The 22,421-nt window shown below is 35.3% G+C and overlaps 1 protein-coding gene across 1 annotated transcript in view; it reads right to left on the minus strand.

Moving 5' to 3' along the window:
• Nucleotides 1-226: 226 nt before the first annotated feature.
• chrna5 (cholinergic receptor, nicotinic, alpha 5) overlaps nucleotides 227-22,421 on the minus strand; it is a 32,463-nt gene continuing 10,268 nt past the window's right edge. The window contains exons 3-9 of the mRNA XM_056478821.1: nucleotides 17,248-17,399; nucleotides 14,216-14,260; nucleotides 13,980-14,089; nucleotides 11,886-12,063; nucleotides 8,727-9,059; nucleotides 4,556-4,906; nucleotides 227-541 (exon numbers count right to left, since the gene is read on the minus strand). Coding sequence (XP_056334796.1) covers nucleotides 383-541; nucleotides 4,556-4,906; nucleotides 8,727-9,059; nucleotides 11,886-12,063; nucleotides 13,980-14,089; nucleotides 14,216-14,260; nucleotides 17,248-17,399 — 1,328 coding nt within the window. The 3' untranslated portion in view covers nucleotides 227-382. The remainder of the gene's footprint in view (nucleotides 542-4,555; nucleotides 4,907-8,726; nucleotides 9,060-11,885; nucleotides 12,064-13,979; nucleotides 14,090-14,215; nucleotides 14,261-17,247; nucleotides 17,400-22,421) is intronic.

Consider the following 22,421-nt stretch of genomic DNA (forward strand, 5'->3'; position numbering starts at 1 on the left):
ATGCATTATAAAAAGCATCAAATGATTAGCAGTTTACTTTAGCTAGCTTAATGTGCTAGGTAGATGTGCATTTTTATTTATTGTTTAAGAAAAAATGATACAACTTTGAGTACAAATTTTTTATACTTTTGATTTTTGAAAAGAAAAATCTCTGAGATACAGATGATCTTTCACAGAGAACACAACATATTTTTATTGTAAACTTTATTATAATGAAATTAGCATACAACAGAGAATATAATGCAGCATGTTACATCATATATGACAGCGCTTGATTGCCACAAGTTGCATAGATGTTTCGAAGACTACAGTAATAATGCTATAATAATGCAAAAAACTTTATTCAAGCCAAAAAGTTTGGAAGTGTATACATTCGTGTATTTTAGCTAGTAATTTCAGCATAGCTGGGAACAATGATGCTGGCCCATTTATAAATAACAGGGATGAAAAGCAGAGCAGAGCCGAGCAGTGATACTAAGAGAAATGCCCACAGGAAAACCCGGTCCAGAACTTGGGCCACAAACTTCCAGTCCTGAACAACCTGAAATGAGACATTACATGAGAATTTATTAGAAATCAGAGCTCATGCACACATACAGTTGAAGGCAAAATTATCAGATGCCCGGGGAAATTTGAATTCTTTTTCAATTATTCCCCAAGTCCCAAGTGATGTTTAACATTTGTAAGAGGTTTGATTTAAAAAAAAATTATAGGTCATTTTTATCAGTTGTGGATAGCAAAACTTGCTTTACCTTCCATATAAGTAGTTTTTTTGGCTTCATGGGCTAAATTAAAAACTTAAATAACAAAGTATAACTAAGATATGTCACTATTTAGGGCAGCGATGCCCAAACTAGGGCCCACAGGCCAAAGTTGGCCCATTCTAACCTTTGATTTGGCCCACTATTCCAATTGCGAAGAGAGGGAGAATGATTGGTTGGTGGTTGGGGCGAATATCTTTGAAAAATATTAGCATTTTGAATGTAATGGAACCATTTATTTGTTTGTTTTTTAATTTCTTTAGTTTTGTAAATTCATCAGATTTTTCGAAAAATGTAAATTACTGTCACTCGACGGATATCAGGCAATGCACAAGACATTGGTGAGCAAATCAAGGCAAATGCAGGTGCAGCTTAGTGTATTCAGCATTGAATTCTATTGTATTAATGGGATTGTTTATGTTTTTGCTGTAAAAAATTAAACTTTTTAAAAATATACTGCATTCGTTACTGTAATTTAAAGCAATGTTTTCTATTTATTTTTAAATATTAGGAAATAAATTAGGAGATTACTCATGGAAACTTTAATTCGGCCCTCAGTCAAGTTTGGTTTTTGGCCCTTCATAATAAAAAGTTTGGGCACCCCTGATTTAGGGTATGTAGAGTTGCTGCTCTACAGCAACACAATAGGTGGGTCAAATTAACCCACGAACAGAACAAGTGTTTTCAAAACCCAGCAGCAAATTAAATCTTGTATGTATGTATGTTCATAACCCTAAATGAGGAGAAAGTTGCAAGGTTTCAATTTTCAAATTTTGCTGAAACAAAATTTATAGCACAATTTTACAAATTAGCTGGTAAAAATTCAGTTACTATTTATGGTCTGTAAATGTGCTGTAGAACATTATGATATGTGGGAATAGAACAGTGTGTAACATAAAAGTTGTCAAAACACATCAGCAAGTTCATGACCCTAAATGCAAAAAGTCTAGAAATTATAAGAAAAGACATAAGACACAAATTAAAAAAAAAAAACATGGCAAAACTGGCATTTCCAACAACAACAGAAACAAAAAATTGGATCAGATTGATCCAACCATATTATAAAGGTCAATATATTGTTTTCGTCTTATTTCTTTGATTTCTTTAACGTAAATAAAATAAAAAAAAATTGATATATATTTTTCAAGTGGATGATGGACATGCAGTGTTCTCCAGCCTCCAGACTGCAGCTCTGCACAAGTAGTTTAGGCAGAGGAGAAATGGTTGTGCCCAACTAAGCCTGGTTGCTCTTGAGGTTTTTTCCTTCACTTTCGTCAATTGGTGAAGTTTTGTTCCTCCCCAGTGTCACCACTGGCTTGCTTGGTTTTGGGACTTGTGGAGCTGGGCATTGATGGATTTGCTCTTCAGTGTTTGGACTTTCAGCAGTGAAAATTAAACCACACTGAACTGAACGAAACTGAACTTCAACTCTGAAAACTGGACTGACACAGTTTCTATTTACTAGAACTTCTATGTTAAGCTGCTTTGACACAATCTACATTGTAAAAGCGATATCCGCTTGTTAAGTCGTGACGTATCAGTGACGTATGGAATACTGTTTCCGGGTCCAAGCCGCTACTCATTCGAATTGAGAAAATATTTGTTGATGGCCACCAGGGGCGTAGCTAGACACTAGGGGCACATGTCCCAGTAAAAATCTCCAGTGCCCCAGTAAATGCTTTGAGATATGATTTACCTCATATGCAAGTGTATTTATTAAGAGTGGTAATTCCGAAATATAGACCCTATTCTCTATGTGCAACCGAACCAACGCTGGTGAAAGCAGTGTAATCTAAAAGCAAACTGACGCGTCTCTGCGTGTGCGCAGAGAACCCGTGCGCCTCTCGCACGCGTTGCTCTTCTGCTGGTGCAAGTCCCGGTAGTTAACATGCGCGCCAAAAAAGCAGGCTACTTGCTTGTTATGCGCCGCTTATGCGTTGTAAAACCGGTGCAACAGTCTTTTTTGTTTTGCAAGTCGACAAAACTAAAGCTTAAATGATATGATGGTGATCTTACTAAGCATGCCTCCTGATAGATTTTTTTTGTTTGAAGCAAAATAGGAGGGATGAGTCAGGGAGGTAACCTAATTCTCTGCCATGTGTCAAGTCTACGACAACAGATAATTCTATAACGCATATTTTTGTATTTTATTGAATTGTCTATAGAATTTCATTCCAATGAAATTAATATTTATGCAAAAGTTTTTTTTAAATGATCTTAGCATATCACTCTAGTTGTCTTAACATTGTTTTCCAGTTACATGTAAGATGATTTAGAATAATAATTGTATAATAATATGTATGTATGTATATACACATACACACACACACACACACACACACACACTGACTGTATATATAAAAAAATATAAATAGTTTGTGGGGGAGATGGGGGAAGGGGGTGCGTGCCCTAGTAGAGCTTTATGTCTAGCAACTCCCCTGATGGCCACTTTTCAGTAATAATCACACAGTAAAATGAATTTTATATAAAAAACAGTCTCTGGCCTTGCTGCATCACAAATACCAAAATGTTAACAATTTCTAAACAATGAATCACTTTCTGGCCATTGGATATTAGCCATGGATGGATATACAGTTGAAGTCAGATTTATTAGCCCCCCTTTGAATTATTATTATTTTTTTATATTTCCCAAATAATGATTAACAGAGCAAGGACATTTTCACAGTATGTCTGATAATATTTTTCTTCTGGAGAAAGTCTTATTTGTTTTATTTCGACTAGAATAAAATTAGTTTTTAATTTTTAAAAACATTTTAAGGTCAAAATTATTAGCCCCTTTTAGCAATTTTTTTTCAATAGTCTACAGAACAAACTATCATTGTACAATGACTTGCCTAATAACCCTAACCTGCCTAGTTAACCTAATTAACCTAGTTAAGCCTTTAAATGTCACTTTAAGCTTTATAGAAGTGTATTGAAAAATATTATCAAATATTATTTACTTTTAATATAACAAAGATAAAATAAACCAGTTATTAGAAATGAGTTATTAAAACTATTATGTTTATAAATGAGTTCAAAAATCTTCTCTCCATTAAACAGAAATTGTGGAAAAAATAAACAGAGGGGCTACTAATTCTGACTTTAACTGTTTATATTGCGATTGTGATTTTTTCGAAAGTATTACATCGCTTTGTAAACATTTATTATTACCATTTGTTGAGTCTCCCCAAACAGTTTGATAGAGTGCTTGGACTCGGAAGTCGCTTCGCGTGACGTCACACTTAACAAGCGGATAGAAATAAAGATGAATTAAACTGAATTGAAGTTCAGTATTGAAGTCGCCATAAATTGGAAGTTCAGATCAAAGAAGGAAATCATCCACCGACATTTTTTTTTCTCATTTCTCTTTTTCGTGGTGTACATTCACTTGCAATGGTCCTAAATTTAGAAACATAATGTAGGGTTGTGGGGGATTTTGTCCTTTTGAGAACCGATTGAATAGTTGGAAGATGGGTGTTTCTAACAGAATGAAGGAAGATTGACGAATAGATTAATAGCCCCACCCAAAAAGTATCCCAGAAGTAAAGAAAAGTCATTTAGAGGGATTTTTAGGGGGAAGTTTTTTTTTTTACTAAATAATGAAGTGCACCGATACACTACTATTAGGAAGAGTGCATTTGGAAGAGTAAATTTGATTTCATTTCGACTTCTATGTTTTTTTTTTTTTTTTTTTTTTTTTTTCATTTTAAATATTTGAAAAAGAATTGGAATTTCACAGAAGGGCGAATTATTTTGCCTTCAACTGTAGATATCAAAAACATCAGCTTTACCTCTCTGACTTCATTTTCCTTTACCACATGGCGTGTGATGTAGCGAATAGACTCTAAGGCCGCCTGCAGATTGTGTTCTGCATCGAGAAGGTTGGTATCCTGACCCGAACTCTTCCCATAGCCCAGTCTTCCTGTTCCAGTCCCAGCTGTGGTGGCGTAACGGTCCACATGGCTACGCATGCAGAGCAATCTAGGCAAGTGGTGAAGAAAGATACGGCGGACCCAGGGAGCCATGCTATGATGGGTGGATGAGGAGCGATGGTGGATGTTAATAGCAAAGACGGTGATGACAATGGAAAGTGTCACGAAGATCATAGTGAAGACCAAATATTCTCCAATCAGAGGAATTACCTGGGACAGAAAACAAGAGAAGTGCAAAACAATCATATGACAATTGAAATGCTATTTGAAAAAGAATCTACAGTTGAAGCCAGAATTATTAAACCCCTTGAATTATTAGCCCCCCTGTTTACTTTTTTTCCAAATTTCTGTTTAACGGAGAGATTTTCAACACATTTCTAAACATAATAGTTTTAATAACTCATCTCTAATAACTGATTTCTTTTATCTTTGTTATGATGACAATAAGTAATATTTGACTAGATATTTTTCAAGACACTTCTATACAGCTTAAAGTGACATTTAAAGGGTTAACTAGGCAGGTTAGGCAAGTTATTGTATAACGATGGTTTGTTCTGTAGACTATCGAAAAAAATGTAGCTTTAACTGGGTAATTTTTGACCTTAAAAATTCAAAAAAAAAAATTAAACTGCTTTTATTCTAGCCGAAATAAATCAAATAAGACTTTCTCTAGAAGAAAAGATATTATCAGACATACTGTGAAATTTCTTTGCTCTGTTAAACATCATTTGGAAAATATTTAAAAAAGAAAAAAAAATTCAAAGGGGGTTTAATAATTCTGATTTCAACTGTATTATTGCTTAAATTACACTAAGCGCTAAGAGACTGCCCTGATGCTAAAGCTGTTTATACTAACTCCGCCCACTTGTGCCTGGATGAGCCAGTCAGAATTTCAAACATGTTTATCATTCTTGTTTATACTTTATATGTTTTTATTGCGAACATACAACAACACTGAGGTGCAAATTTTAAATAGTATCTACCATTATTAACAATATTAACAATTCTAACAAAGTGTAAATAGAATTTATCACTATTTACCATTTGCAACTTCTTTAATATTCATAATCATTACTGGAAATAATTTCAGTGTGAAAAATATGCCAGTTTTGATGTACAGTACATTAATTTAATAAATAATTATGACAATTCTACCATTGACATTTACTAAGTTTCACATTGCTCCATCCCCATATGATATGTGTTAACTTTTGACAACATGCATTTAGATATTTAAGGACACATAAGAGGTTTTATTTACCTACTGAAAGGCCAGGTAAAACACATAATTTGAGGATATAAAAAGCTTATTTTGAAGTCAGTCTGCCAAAATAAATATTATTGGTTCTTGTGTAATACGTATGAATGTTTGAGACTCCATATTACCAAGTGTAATGTGCTCTGTGTACTGTATGAGTGTAAACATTCATTCCTTTTTCTTCGGCCTAATCACTTATATATCAGGGGTCGCCACAGTGGAATGCATCGCCAACTATTCTAACATGATTTATGCAGTGAATGCCCTTCCTACGGAAACGCAGTACTGGGAATAAACAAAAAAGCCTAAATGTATCTGTTCATCATACAAAACAATTGTATCTCTTCATAAATTTATTCATTTTCTTTTCGGCTTAGTCTCTTTATTAAATCAGGAATCGCCACAGCGGAATGAACCGCCATCTTATCCAGCATATGTTTTATGCAGCGGATGTCCTTCCAGCTGCAACACATCACTGGGAAACAACCATACACTTTCATCCACACACATACACTACAGACAATTTAGCTTAACCAATTTACCAACAGCGCATGTATTTGGACTTGTGAGGGAAACAGGAGCACCTGGAGGAAACTCATGCGAACACGGGGAGAACAAGCTCCACACAGGAGTGCCAAATTACCCAGCCGAGACTCAAACCAGCGACCTTCTTGCTGTGAGGCCACAGTGCTACCCACTGTGCCAACGCACATAATCCAACTACTTTTATAAATGGACTTTTAGCAGAGAAATGTTATTTTTATTTTGCATAGGCTATGTTATATATTGGGCTGCACGGTGGCACAGTGGATAGCAAGTTCGCCTCACAGCAGAAGTTAGACTTTTCTTCCTTTTGTCCGTTCATTTTTCGTTCGTTCACTCTGCAGCTTTCAGCATTGAATTGAATAATTTATTCTAATCTTACGTTTATGTTTTGTAGCAGAAATATTATGTGTTTATTAAATTCAAATGCGTATAAAAATATTGCAAATTGTATATTTCTTACTGCAATGCTTCATTTTTGTTTGAAGCAAACCGTAGACTTATTTTTCATAATGTAACAGACTTTTTATAGCAGATAACTCACATTCAAGGCAACATAATAATGAGAAATGTAATTCATTGTTTGTATTATTGGAATTATTGCACACATATCAATGTCATTACAGAATTAGAAAGTTGTTACTGGATTTTGTTAGTCCTGATTGATGTTGTTTTCAAATACAACACATTTGCAGTGGTGCTCATTCATTTTTGGTGGGTGCTTCTACATTTTTGAAGTTAGGAACACCAGTGCTACCAAGTAAAAAAAAAAGTACATTTTTAAGCCCTGCATTAGACAAATACAATTTTTTATTTATTCTTATTTTTATTCATTGTTCTGTAATATATTTTCAGTGTAAAAATATTACTTATGTTTAAATGTAAAAAATAATGTCACCTATTTTTAAGCACAAAGAGAGAAATGGACTATTGTTTGTTTTTTATTAATATTTTGTGCTGTATTAATTGGTTACTGAGCAGCAATAAATAACACTAAAGTATAAGGAGTCTTTCTAAACTAGTAGTGTTTTGAAATTAATAAATGCATGATACTCATGAAACGATGAAATACGACTATAATCGTACAACAAAAATCTATAATCATTGCATCCCTATTCCAAAGTGGAAGCAAATGGTTAGATTTTGATTAAAAATGACCAAAACAAACATTATTTTGATTAACTGTTAATTAATAAGTAGACAATAACAATGTGTGCTAGCAAAATAGACAGATAACGAATAGAATAATGGTCCATTAGTGGATGTTACTGTATTTTCTAACATTAACTAAGTATGAATAGTCTTGTAAAGCATTTATTAGTCATATTTCAACATTAACTAATGCATTATTAAAGTCTAAAGTTGTGCTTGTTAAAGGACGTGAAATTAAAGTAGATTTTTTTTTTAGATGTTTTCATCAGTATTATTCGTTTTTAGGATATCTATAAGCTAGTGCACCCAAAAACAGTGACAAAATTCACATTTAGAAGATATAAATCTATTATAAACATGTAAAGCTTGTAGTTTGTCACATCCGTCCAAATGGATCCACGTTTTTTTTTTTTTTTTTCACGTCACCTAACACTATACTTTCTCATCTCATCATAACCAATCATATGCTCTCTAGTATCTGACATACCCCACTCCCTTCATGACACTTTTTATTTGCTTTTCATTTGATGCGCTTGAGCTCGACCACCTTCACTGGCAAAGCTGTGATAAAACGAAACACTATTGGCTGTTTTTTTTAAATAGGGGAGGAGCTACCCTCTCTTCGTGTTTCAGTTGAGATTTCATCAAACTTATTATATTTATAAAAATATTTGAAAGCATATTATGGGACCGTTAACCTTAATTAATGGACAATGAGTTAAGAACTAACTAATGTTGTTAAACTTAACATTAAACTAAACCTAACATTAACAAAGATTAATAAATAAATTAAGAAATGTATTACTAATTGTTTGTTGATGTTAGTAAATACATTAACTAATGAACCATTATTTTAAAGTGTTACCAAATAAACATTGTGCATTTTAACAAAATTTAATACAACAAAATATGTTCGATAAACTTATATTTGCTGTACATTTTTATCACAGACAACCAATAGCACACAAATACTGCAGTTTACTCAAATTGTTTACCAATAATGGTAACTGATTCAGAATAGCAATGTGTGTGGCACACTGACATACACTCAAGATATCATTTAAATAAATAAGTCACCTTTGAGGAGGAAGGGATGATCTCTTCTATCACCAGAAGGAAGACCGTAAGTGAGACGAGGACAGACGTGCAGAGGGAGATTTTTTCCCCTCCATTAGACGGGAGATAAAAGACTAGCACAGTCAGGAAAGACAATCCAATGCAGGGGATGATGAGGAAGAGTGTGTAGAAGAGAGGAAGACGTCGGATTATAAAGGAGTAGGTGATGGATGGATAGAAAAAAGTCCCATCTCTTCTCAAACCTCGGTTACCAGTGGCCTTCACGATCTCCCATTCGCCATTGTCAAAATAGTCACGTTTGTCCACATGTACGTCTTCAAGGAGAATGTCGACCTTTAAAAGAAGAATATTGTACAATTCCTGCATAAATATGCATGTATTAACCATTATGTACTGCTGGGGATGTTTTTATCCACTCTGGGGTGATTTTGAGTCTTAATTTGGCCATAACTTTTTCTTTTGTTTCAGCTAGCGGAATGATTTTGGGTGAAAATTCATATTTTGACACATAATTTGGGAAAATGCTTTGAAAATTGTAAGAAATTCAACAAGTCACTCAAATTTACTACCCTTTCATTCTGTTAACTAAATTATAAATGATAAAACTGCTGTAACAAATATTTAATATAACAGTAATCAGATAAAAGTATCAAATGTAACCAACCCAGACTCATTCTGAAAACGTACCACTTTATACATTTCTGGAGAGCGCCAAATATGTTTCAGGAGCTACACTTTTTTGCAGTTTTTGTTTTTGTGAATCCACAAAAAGCCACTGTGAACACTTTTTGTGATCTCAAATTTCTCTCGCAAGTGCCATTCTTGTCTGCTGTTCTCGCGTAAATCCACCAGAGGCAGCTGTCGACTGACTGACTAATCGACTGACCCACCCTCCTCCTTCCCTAAACCCAAGCAATAGTGTTTTCAAAAGCACTGATTGACCCGCCCACCCACTTCCCTAAACCCAGCCGACAGTTTAAAAAAGCAATCCAGAAAAAGAAAAGCATCTGATTTTTACCACATTTTCAGATTTTACCACATTCTCACCCTGTTATTTACTTGTTTATTTTATTTTTTGGCTTCTGTTTTTGTCTTACCCGCTTTTGAGAATCGTTCTTCGCCGGACTCCAACCCCGTCGTCGTGGTCAACTCCTCTCTGCGTCTTAAGTGGACGTACATGGCGAGCTACTGGACAAACTGGTAACAGCCATCCACATGGAGGTAATCAGTCAGCTGGTAACAGTGTTGTGCACTAGCACTGCTACGTACATGTAGTGACATTACCAGCTTAACTACATTTCTCAGTAGCATCGCTATTTTCTAAATCAAATAGCTTTTCACTAGCAAAGCTTTTTTTTAGTCAAGTAGCGCATTAGCGTCCACACAAGCTACAATTACCGATTGCGGATCAATAAGTAATGGCACTGACATTTACGGAGCTGTAAGGCCGGTGAAAGTAAATCCAAATGATGGTCAGAATGACGATTTCTTCTTCTACCTGTTTTATGGTGGTCGTCAACAATTTTTTTGGTGCAGCACTGACACGTTTCGCTCTGATCGGTGACGTCGCCAACCAATAAACTTCCACGAGAAATTTGCTTGATGGAAAGATGACTGAGGGAGAGGAGTTATTTCTGAAGCAGGATTCCTTGTGACCATACCTCGAGAAGTACATGTTAAGATGCAATAACGTTAATTCTGATGCTGTGCTCAAAAAATACTTTAGTAATTTATAGTAAGTACCATAATGTTTTTAAACTACACAGTAGTGAAGCACTCAAATTCATTTGTTGTGGTACTTTTTATTAAATACTGTAGTAAAGGCCAAAGTATACTATGGTAATTAGTATTAGTTCATGATAGTTACTAATGATACTACATTATATAGTGTAAGTATTAATGAAGAGTTGTAAATATACAATATAATGCTTATTCCTAAATATTTCCCTTTACTATAAATTACTATGGTATTTTAAATGCATAACACCTGGTTTTATTAGATTTTGTGTTTTTGCTGTTATATACTATAGTTTGTTTTATATTTATTGCAGTAAATAACTGAAATGAACAATTATGTTTCATAGGGTATATGCCGAAGCATGCTAATAGGACTTTTAATTTACCAGTAACCTGGGTTACTCGTTTCTGGTGAAGTGTATGCCAATGCAAAATCGGCGCGTTTAAGGTTTTCTGTTTTCTTTAAAAATCAGCGATCTCCACTGAGTGATATCCTATATAAAGTGAGTCTCAGATTGTACAAGAAGCACTGCATTAAATTACATTTTTCCCGCCATGTCTTTATAATATGAGAATTTATTTTACCCCAGTATATTCAATGGAGTTTCTGCGCTAGCCTGCCGATTCTGACGGGCGCGTGCGAGCAAATAGCTTGTTATCTCATTTTACGCTTGAGCAACTAAAGGAATGCCAAAGTCTGTTTAACTGATTGTATTTGAATTACATTACAACATCGATGCTGTAAAAGGAACAGTATAAAATGAAAAAAACTCACAATAACAGGTCACCGGAAGTTTATCAGTATGGGAAAAACACTAGCTCGGCATATACCCTATTGACAGTTTTATTGATCACTATAAGATACGATTGACTTGGATTTAAGTTGCATTGATTTAAAACTGAAAATTGCAAAAAATTGCTTAGATGTAGCCAAGCTACTTTTGCCAAGTATCTTTTAGCTTAGCTTGCTACATTACCCAGAGGGTAGTTTTAGTGTACTGTAGTTAAGCTAAATTTCAGTTAGAGTAGCTAATAGCTTAGCTCACTACATTTTTCAAGTATCTTGCCCAACACTGGCTGGTAAGCAAAAAAAAAAGGAACGGTGTAATACCGCCCTTTAGCATTAGTTTTAAAGATGAAGTGCAGCCATACGTACTTCTAGCTACATAGCTCGCGATCTCCAGAAACATATATAGGAGTACATTTTCAGAATGAGCCTGTGTTGAATGTAACATTGTTGAATGTAACAGTGCATAAGAGCTAAAGAAACAGTCCACTTAAAAAAAATGCTAATTTTACATTATAGTTATATTTGATATATTTGTTATGTTTAATCGACTTAATGAAATAAAAAGCTAACAAACTAGTTTTTGTAGGAACAACATGAATTTAGCTTTTGGTTTATACTAAATAAAAACATACCTGGGAACCGTCATAGGTCCAAGAACCAAACTTCATGGAGCAATTCTGAAGGTCAAAGGGGAAGAAGGTCACATCAATGGTGCAGGCAGATTTATAGTTGGCAGGAGGAGTCCAGGAGATTGTACCATCAAATCTCACCACTGCTTTTGTCACTGTGGCCTCGAAATTACCATCTGCACTGCAATCAATCAACCATGAGATATAGACAGGCTCCAAAATTAACACTGTGCTAAATTAACATGTCTGTCTTATTCAGTGTAGCTTTTCAACATTGCAAAATGTAATGTTTTGTTTACATTTACAAATGATTTGTTTAGATTTTCTGACAGGAAGCTGGAATCATTAGGAAATAAAAACTGACCTATTAAAATGACAGTCTGAGCAATTATCCATTCATAATTGCAGTTTAACATAGTTCACAACAGTGGTGTAGTCCTTGCTATACTCACGTATACTCAGTAAATCTACTTTTTTCTACGAGCTGTTTGAGTATTACGACTTCTGAGGATCATACCCTCTGTATACTCACTTGTTTTCATGATTAAACGTCCCTAATTTATGTGTATTCGCATCTTCTTTAATGGTAAACCAAATGGTTTTTTTAACTCGGATAACTTGTTGCAGTTGGTGCATTTTTGTTTAACTTGCGCCATTCCCTGCCCCTTGACAACCGCAGCAACTGTGAGAATATTTCGTGAGTTTTTCGAAGATCACAACAAATCAGCTGAATGATGTCTCATTGAAACATTCAAGTAAAATTATAAAACAGCATGGGCGTCTCTTTAACACAGTGCATGTGCATTAACTATAGCACACATTCATGCACAGGAATAAATACAGTGACAGAACCACGTAATGAATGTACTCATTTTAACAGCATATCTGAGTGACATCAGAGTCTAACAACATGTGTTGTATCGAATTAAAAATTATTTCCTATTATAACTTATATAATGATAGTAAAATATGTAAACTAGCCTTTAAGTTTTTAATCTGTTTATATTTATGCTATGATGAATTTAAAAAGTGTCAGTTTTATTTAATACATGGATAAAATGTACTTGAGAATAGGCTAGTATTTATTTTTATATATATATATATATATATATATATATATATATATATATATATATATATATATAGGCTCATATACATTTAAATACAGCTCAATATACTCAGCCAATCTCCAGGTCAACTGGGGTCACTATTACCTACAGTAAGCATAAATCATTGAATTGGGATTAAAATGAATAAATTTGTTTAAATACTTTTCCATTTTAAATGAATAGTTCACCCAAAAAAAATTTAATTGTCATCATTTACTCAATCTTTACTTGTTCCAAACCGGTTTGTCTTTTTTTTATTCTGTTGAACACAAAAGAAGATATTTTGAAGAGAGCTGGAAACCTGTTACCATTTACTTTTTTGGAAGTCAATAGTTACAAGTAACTGATGTGTAGAATATATATATATATATATATATATATATATATATATATATATATATATATATATATATATATATATATATATATATATATATGGATTGGGTAGGTAATAGTACACCACCTTTTTTCTAGGACTACACCACTGGTTAACAAGTTACAAAAACATCTACCTTGAGAACTATTTACGCTTGAAACAACATTTAAAATAAAAGTATTTAACGTGTCTAACGTCTGAATAGTATGAAAAATATACAAGATATAGGCAAGTCAGGGTAAATTGGAAAATCATGCTATAACAATGGTTTGTTCTGTAGACAATGGAAAATTGCTTAATTAGGCTAATAACATTGACCTCAAAAAAGTTTAAACAAATTTTAAAACTGCTTTTATTTTATTCTAAATAAAACAAATAAGACTTTCTCCAGAAGAAAAAATATTATAGAAAATACATTGAGAAAATTCTCTGTTAAAGATCATTTGGAAAATATATAAAAAAAAAAAAATCAAAGTGGGGCTTTTGACTTCAACTGTATATTGCTCAATTTTCCCATAATTTTGGCTTTGACTTTTGCTGATTAATATTATTTTGCACACTTGCTGACAAATTATTGCAGTGTGGCATTTATAATTTTATAACACCACATACTTGTCATAGAGCACAATGTCAGGAATCCAGATGGAGTCTGAAGGCACCCTGATGGAGGTGATGCCCAGGTAATGATCCGGATTCCATCTGAGCTTCATGTCTGTCCATTCCTGAATGCGAAAGAGATTGATTTGTCTCACACAAATAAAACTAAAGAAACTCATTATCAAAATACAACCAAAACAGCACATTTTGACATAAGAAAAATATTATTGAATTATACAGTACTGCTTTACCTGCTTCATCCACACATTGGTCGTCATCAGCTGGTTCTTCTCATCCTATTCAACAAAATCTCAATCATTACTAGTAGTTTACTTTATTTTCCTACGTAAACCAGAAACAGGGCTAACAATAAATTACTGAACCACTTTGATCACATAAATTTGGTTTCACTCTATTTTACAGTATGTGTAGTTACAATGTATACTAGGTAGGTATAGTTATTGCCCAGTTTATGTGGTGGGTGAAATTATGCCATGTAGGGTGCAATCCTAGATTAACATATTGATCCTGGAACATCATTCCTGTTCGAAAATGTGATCCATACCTAATTCCTACCTCTAAACTCAACTCTAACTACATATTATTCCCAAAATCAGAGGGTATTAATAGTTTCTTAACCTGGCCATGTTTAGGTTAAAATATGTAAACACATCCCTTAAATCTGATTGGTTGATTTGAATGTTGTATTTCTGTTGTTGATCCAGTAACATGTCCCACTTATTGAAATCAAACTAACCCAGTTTATGTAATGACTATGATAAGAACAAAGTATGTACATGGAAAAATGGACTGTAAAATCAAGTGCTCATTTAAAATATTAGTTAAATGTAATTTAAATATATCACTTCCATCCAAAGATGCTAATTAAATATGTGCAAAACTGGAATATCGCATAAAACATTTGCAAATAAACCCTATTTCCATTCAACGAGTTCAAGAGAACAAAATCGTAGACTGGCGCCAAATATCAAAATGGAAGTTTCTGCGTTAGGAAAAGGCCTTTTTTTCTTATATAATAACTTACTTGTGTCTTAGAACGCCTGCTGAATTTTCTCTTTTCAGCCATGTATTCTTGCTTAAGGTTCTTTTATTGATTACACAAAATAGTCCACGGTTTTAGAATCATCTCCGTTCTACTTCTTGGAAGATTTGCACATTCCGCTCATGTTTTCCATCTGACCAACTAAACTTCTCTGACCACATTTCTAGAACTGCTCGATCTTGCAGATTCGCACTCTATAACATCAGAAAGGTCCGACCCTTCCTATCTGAACATACCGCTCAACTCATTGTTCAAGCTCTTCTTCTCTCCAAACTGGACTATTGCAACTCTCTACTAGCCGGGCTTCCAGCTAATTCTATCAAACCTCTTCAGCTGCTTCAGAACGCAGCAGCACGAGTGGTCTTTGATGAACCCAAAAGAGCACATGTCACTCCGCTACTCACCCGTTTGCACTGGCTGCCAGTTGCTGCTCGCATCAAATTCAAAGCTCTGATGTTTGCTTACAAAGCGACCTCTGGCTTTGCTCCTTCGTATCTGCTCTCACTTCTGCAGATTTATGTGCCCTCCAGAAACTTGCGTTCTGTGAATGAACGTCGCCTCGTGGTTCCATCCATAAGAGGGAAGAAATCACTTTCCCGAACTCTCGCATTCAATCTGCCCAGTTGGTGGAATGAACTCCCTAACTGCATCAGAACGGCAGAGTCACTTGCTGTCTTCAAGAAACTATTCAAAACTCAACTGTTTAGTCTCCACTTTCCTTCCTAATCTTAACTGCCTCTCTGGCTATACCGCTAACTGTACTCTCTCTCTCAAAATAAAAAAATTAATAAAAAAATAAATAAAATAAAATAAAAACTTTACTAAATGCTTTGCTTCTTAGACTTTACACACCTGAAACTTGTCTATAGCCCTTGTTCACTGCTGCTCTTATAGTTGTGTAAATTGCTTCCTTGTCCTCATTTGTACGTCGCTTTGGATAAAAGCGTCTGCTAAATGACTAAATGTAAATCAAGGATGGTTGTCAACTCATTCTCGCATATAACATTTATAAATATTCGAACCTCATCGTCCACCCAAACATACCTGTCACTTTCTGCCAATTTTGGTGTCACATGATCTGTTGAATGCGCATGCTGGACTTTATTCGGTAAATGGATTTCCATTATGCACATTTTTTCTAATCAGATAAAAAGTTTATCCTCCTCATCATTTTATGGCATTTTCAAGCTTTATGTGCATCTTGGCATTTCCATCCAGGGTTCTTTATGCGAGATTCCAAAATGCGATTAAGAATAGGTGGATGGAAATGCAGCTAATGATGTAGAAGCATGTAACTCTTAACTGTAAGCATGAACTTAACTAAAACTGTAAACATATGCCTTAAATCTGATTGGAATATTGTTCTAGGATCAACATAAATGTTGATCCAGTAACATCTCCCACTTGTTAAAATCACACTAACCCAGTTTACGCAATGGCTATGATAAGTACATAGTATGTACATGCAAAAATGGACTGTAAAATAAAGTGCTCATTTAAAATATTAGTTAAAATGTTGTTTTATTATGGCACTTCCATCCAAAGATGCAAATTAAATATGCGCAAAACTGGAATATCACATAAAACATTTGCAAATAAAGCCCTGTTTCCTTTCAATAAGTCCAAGAGAACCAAATGGTAAACTGGCACCAAATATCAAAAGTAAAAATGGAAGTTTCTGCGTTAGGAGAAGGCCTTTTTTTCATATATAATAACTTACTTGTGTCTTAGAACACCTGCTGCTGAATTTTCTCTTTTCAGCCATGTATATTTGGTTAAGGCTCGTTCATTCATTACACAAAAAAGTCCACGGCTTCTCATATCCTTTTACCATCATCTCCCCTCACACTTCTTGGAAGATTTGCACATTCCGCTCATGTCTTCCATCAAGGATGGTTGTCAACTCTTTCTCGCATATAACATTTAAAAATGTTCTAACCTCATTGTCCACCCAAACATACCTGTCACTAAAGCATGAACTTAACTAAAACTGTAAACACATCCCTTAAATCTGATTGACTGTAATATTGTTCTAGGATCAACATAGATGTTGATCCAGTAACATGTCCCACTTGTTGAAATCACTCTAACCCAGGTTATGTAATGACTATGATACACATGCGAAAATGGATCGTAAAATGAAGTGCTCATTTAAAACATGTTAAAATATAATTATATTATAACACTTTTGTATGAGAATGCTGTTTTAGGATCACTCACCACATCCACCAGCTGGGAAATTGCCAAGCCAAACTTCACTTGAATTGTTGTGTTTAAATCTTCGATTGGTCTCACCCATTTCTGGTAGTTGCTGAAGAGATGTTTAAACAGCTTGTCTTCAGTCTTGGCATAGGAAGACAGCACAGGAGGACCTTGAGTAAAACATTGACATCCTGTTAATCTCTTAGATTCAATCAGAACAGACTGGGACACTACACAACAGTAATTAGAAGGCAAAAGTCTCAGACACAAGAACCACACAAGCTTATAAAGGCATGCCATTTCATCAATGAGCATATTGATCGCACTCAAGACATATAGGTTTTGTAACAACCTTGCACCTGCCCCTCTTAGTGACGACAAACACAATTCAGATCAATATAGTTAATTCCTATAAGGAGTATCAGGCAATCTTAGAGCTTGGGCCGTCGTGATGTAGGTATGAAATGAAAGCTGCAATAGTAACACTAAAGAGATCTCCCAAAAATGAGAATTAACCCACTATCTACTCACCCTCAAGTGGTTCAAAACCTTTATGAGTTTCTTTCTTCCGTTCAAGACAAAATAAGTTATTTTGAAGAAAGCTGAAAATCTGTAACATTTGACTTCCATAGTAGGAACAAACCGTTCTGAAAATGTAGCCCTATATATATTTCTGGAGATCGCGAATTATGCAGCCAGAAATACGTATGGCTGCATTTCATTTTTAAAACGAACGCTACGGGGTGGTATGACACCGTTCCTTTTCTCACTAACCAGATGACTGCTTACCTCTGTATAGATCGTTTTCCTACTGTTACCAGTTACCTTGTCATGTACGCCAGCGGACTTGAGATGCAGAGAGGAGATGACCATGATGACAAGGTTTGAGTCCGGTGAAGAACGGTTCCAGAAAGTGGGTGAGGCAAAAGCAGAATCCAAAAAATAAAATAAACAAGTAAATAAGAATGTGGCAATGTGGTAAAAATCAGGCGAGGGCTTTTCTTTTTCTGAATTGCTTTTTAAAACTGTCAATTGGCTTTAGGAAAGTGGGTGGGCGGGTCCATCTGTTCTTTTTAAAATACTATTGGTTGGGTTTAAGTAAGGAGGAGGGTGGGTCAGTTGATCGATCAGTCAGTCATTCAAACAGTCAGTCGACAGCGGCCTCTGCTGGATTTACAAGAGAACAGCAGATGCAAATGGCAATCGTGAGAGAAATTTGGGATTTCAAAAAGCATGCATAGCGGCCTCTGGTGGATTCGCGAAAATAAAAACTGTAAAAAACTTTGCTCATTCACAAAGTCTTTGATTCTAAAAGCACATTTAAACTAAAACTTACAATGGTTGTCACACCTCCAAGCTCATCTGATTGGTCTACTGCATCACTGTACTGACAGTGATGAGCAGTGCTGTAAGTAAAATTTAACCCATGCTCATTGCGGATACGTATTCAGGTCTACATTTCTGGGGACATTAAAATATGTATCTGAAGGTATGCCTGCTCGCAGTTTTTGTTTTCGCACATCCACCAGAGGCTGCTGTGTACACTTTTTGATGATCTCAAATTTTTCTCATGCGTGCCACTTGCATGTCCTCTTATTGCGCACCAGAGGGCGCAATATACACTTCAGTTCACCAGCTTGCTGTCGACTGACCAACTAAACTACCCACCAGCTTCCCTAAACCCAACCGACAGTATTTTTAAAAGCGATCTAAAAAAAAAAAGAGAAAAGCCTTCATGGCCGCGTGATTTTATTACGTTTTCAGTTTTTACCAAGTTTTCAACCTGTATTTTTATCTTTTTTGCTATTGTTTTATCTGGTTTCTGGAAACGTTATTTGCCAGACTTGGACCCTGTCATCACAGTCCACTCCTGCTCTGCATCCCAAGTCCATCGGCCTATGTGGCGAACTACTGGGCAAGCTGGTAACACCGGAAAAGCCGTCCACACGGAGCTAAGTGGTCAGTGGTAGCATGAAAAGAAAAAGAAGCTTTTTTTCTTTGGTGTCATACCATCCGTAGAATTCGTTTCTCACACAAAATGCAGCCAGACATGGTTTTCCAGGGTATGTATCCATTACTAAAAAAAAATACAATTTGAAGTGATTTTAACTTGACATCGTGTCTAAAAAATTAGGCATTCACCTGCGTGGCGCTTCAAAAGAGTTGCAAGCTTAACAACAAGTGTGTGTTTACAATAAAAATAACATATGAGTAGTGACTAGACACTATATTAAACTTTTGTGGATTGACCTAAATCTGTTGCCGTGTGAATGGGACCTTAGTCAGCATGCATTTTCAAGTGAAAAGCAGCATCTAGTAAAGCTATTTTTTTATAATTGGTTTCAGTGGAAGTTGCCCTTCTCTTATGAAGGCTGCAACACTTCAGTCCTTGGTGCCAAGGAAGCACTGAGAGTGGCAGTCATGCTCTCTAGAATAACTGCCAATCTCAAGACCTGGTTGTTGACTTTTGAAAGACAAGGATGTGCCTTAGTGTTGTTGAGGTTTGACAGACAGGACATAATGGATCATCTCCAGCCCACTGGTTTAGTGAATTCCAGCTCCTGAATATTTCCCTCTGCCAAGCTAGCTTGCTGCAGTGGTTATGTCACATGTATTTGGAAGTCCTGAAATCTCTGAAAATGAACTTAGGGATTCTAAAACTGTTGAATTTAAATTATGCTGACAAAACTGAAATAACATTGTAACAAGACATTTCATGAATAGTAATTATTCTTAGTAATTTCTTACACCCTTACTGGAAAATGTATTATTATTTCTGTAATATGTTACAAGACACTGCATGTGCGTGCACCATATAATGGAGCACTGTCTAATGAAGCCCATTCTGCATTGTTATTGGATCTCCAGCAGCTGCTGCTATAATGCCAACTTCCTGATCAGATTTGCCTCTCAGGACCTCCACAGCCTGAGACACAAGGGAAAACTCAACGTGATTTGCTGGACACGTGCTCATCTCTTCAAGGGTGGGTAGACTTGAATGGAGATTTATGAATTTCTGTGTGAAATTGGTTTAGATGATCTGGGTAGTGTTACCAGCTGTGGTGAGTAGGATGATCTTCACTGTGGTGTTCAATACTCTATATCTCTATTCCAATACTGCGCTACTGCCTACATAAACAGCTGCATCCACACAAAGCATATTGAATTCAATGGAACCTCACAGGAGACTGATTTAAAATGCTTAACATATGCAGTACCTTCATGCATCCAATCCTTTTCATGTGCTAATGAATGCTGAAGCACATTTGAGTTTGTCTTACCCATGTTGTTAAATTTAACACCTTATGCGTGTACATTATGTACAGACTTGCATTTAATCTATTTTATTCACACTTTCCACATTTTTAGGACACTGCTTTTTTATTATTAAAGGAACCCTCATTTTACAAGTCCCCTAAAGTTAAACAGTTAAGTTTAATCATTTTATAATCCATTCAACCGACCTCTTGGTCTGGCAGAAGCACTTTTAGCTTAGATATCATTGAATCGGATAAGACCATTAGCATCTTGCCCCAAAAAGAGTTATCCAAAAAGAGACTATTCTTTAGCTATATTGTGTAATAAGACCAACGAAAAATGAAAACTCACTATTTTCTAGGCCCATATGGCTAGGAACCATACTAATATCATTGCATCTGCTGCAGCCATTGTCTGGCAGCAAAGTCCCTTAATTATTATTCCAAAATATAGCCAAATCGACCTGGAAAATACATGTTTTTCAATTTAATATTACACAATGTAACTACAGAAGGGTCAAATTTTAAAAAGGTTTTGGGGGTCTCTTTCATTGTTTTATAATACGCATTTATTCTTACCTAATTATCCCAATGACTCCCGTATGATCCCGTATGATTTCATTTATTCCCAAACCCCTCCTGAGCACTTTGCTAATCTGCACTGATCGGCTCGATGACCCAGTCTGTTGCGATTGGTCGACTGTATTCAGCATGAGAGAGATCTAGAGTGCATGAAGATTATATGTGTGAGTCCAATGCAAGAGTGCATTAAAGCAATGCAGTTAAACACCAGTGTTTTGCTCTATTCTTAACCATAAATAAAAACAAAGACATACATTCAGTATTAATCCTCACAGTGGCAAAATCTGAACTATTTTAAAACTTAAACACTAAAACACGTGTGTAGGAACAGCTGACTGTGGCCATAGCAATGACAAACGGCTGGATTGCGAGCCCACAAATGCATTTAAATCCTTAAAGTAAGTAGCACGGATCGCGTTTTCAACATAGCTTTAGACACGATCAGAGAATATAAAGAGTTAACCAGATACAGTACAAGCCGCGTGGAGTTACAAAACACAATTAAATACATATTCTGCAAGCATTGGCAACCATTTAAATCGCACTTACTTAAACTTGTGAACTGGAGGAAGAAACTGATCCATGAACTGTGTACAAATAAAGTTCCTGTCAAGCTCTGACAAAGTCCTAAACATCATTAGTCTTTTCTGACCCTTCCTTTAACAAATGGCCGATGAACCTCCCGTTGCAGGGTAGATTATTGCATTAATCACCAGAGAGTTCACTCATTAATGTTCACTCATCTTCAGTCACGATCAGTCCCACAAACACCCGCACACTGCTAGCGTTTGAAGAGAAAGGCGCGTTCACGTTTTACCGGATCCAGCACTTCATATTTGGTATTGTTTCATGTCGACGTAGATACGAACAACGAATCATTTAAACAACTCTGAGTCTAATCTTTTATTAGAAAAATTGATATTTCTAAACAAGCACTTTCAGATTTAAACATCAGCTGGATGTTTTCATTCACTTAAAGCAGTGCCGCCCTGTAGGGTTGAGGGGCCCTAGGCGAGATAAAAAATAATTGGGCCCACTGGTGTAAAAACAGTGAGAAGAAAGCACAAAAAATCCAATTTTAAATTTGTATTAACTGTAACATATTTAACCTATAATACATATGTAAAAATATTTACACATATTTAAACAAATACGTTTGCAAGCTAGAAAACACCTGTTTAAAAAAATAAAGCATATATATGTATGACATATACAAATAAAACATGAATCAAATGCATTTTTTGTAGATGAATAAAATACAAATATATGCATAAATAACTAGAAATGCAGGAGACAGTTTAGCTTGTTTTTACACAGAGCTTTACACAAACAATTTTGACAGAATGAGGGGGA

Source organism: Danio aesculapii, chromosome 18, assembly GCF_903798145.1.
Source record: "Danio aesculapii chromosome 18, fDanAes4.1, whole genome shotgun sequence".
Taxonomy (NCBI): domain Eukaryota; kingdom Metazoa; phylum Chordata; class Actinopteri; order Cypriniformes; family Danionidae; genus Danio; species Danio aesculapii.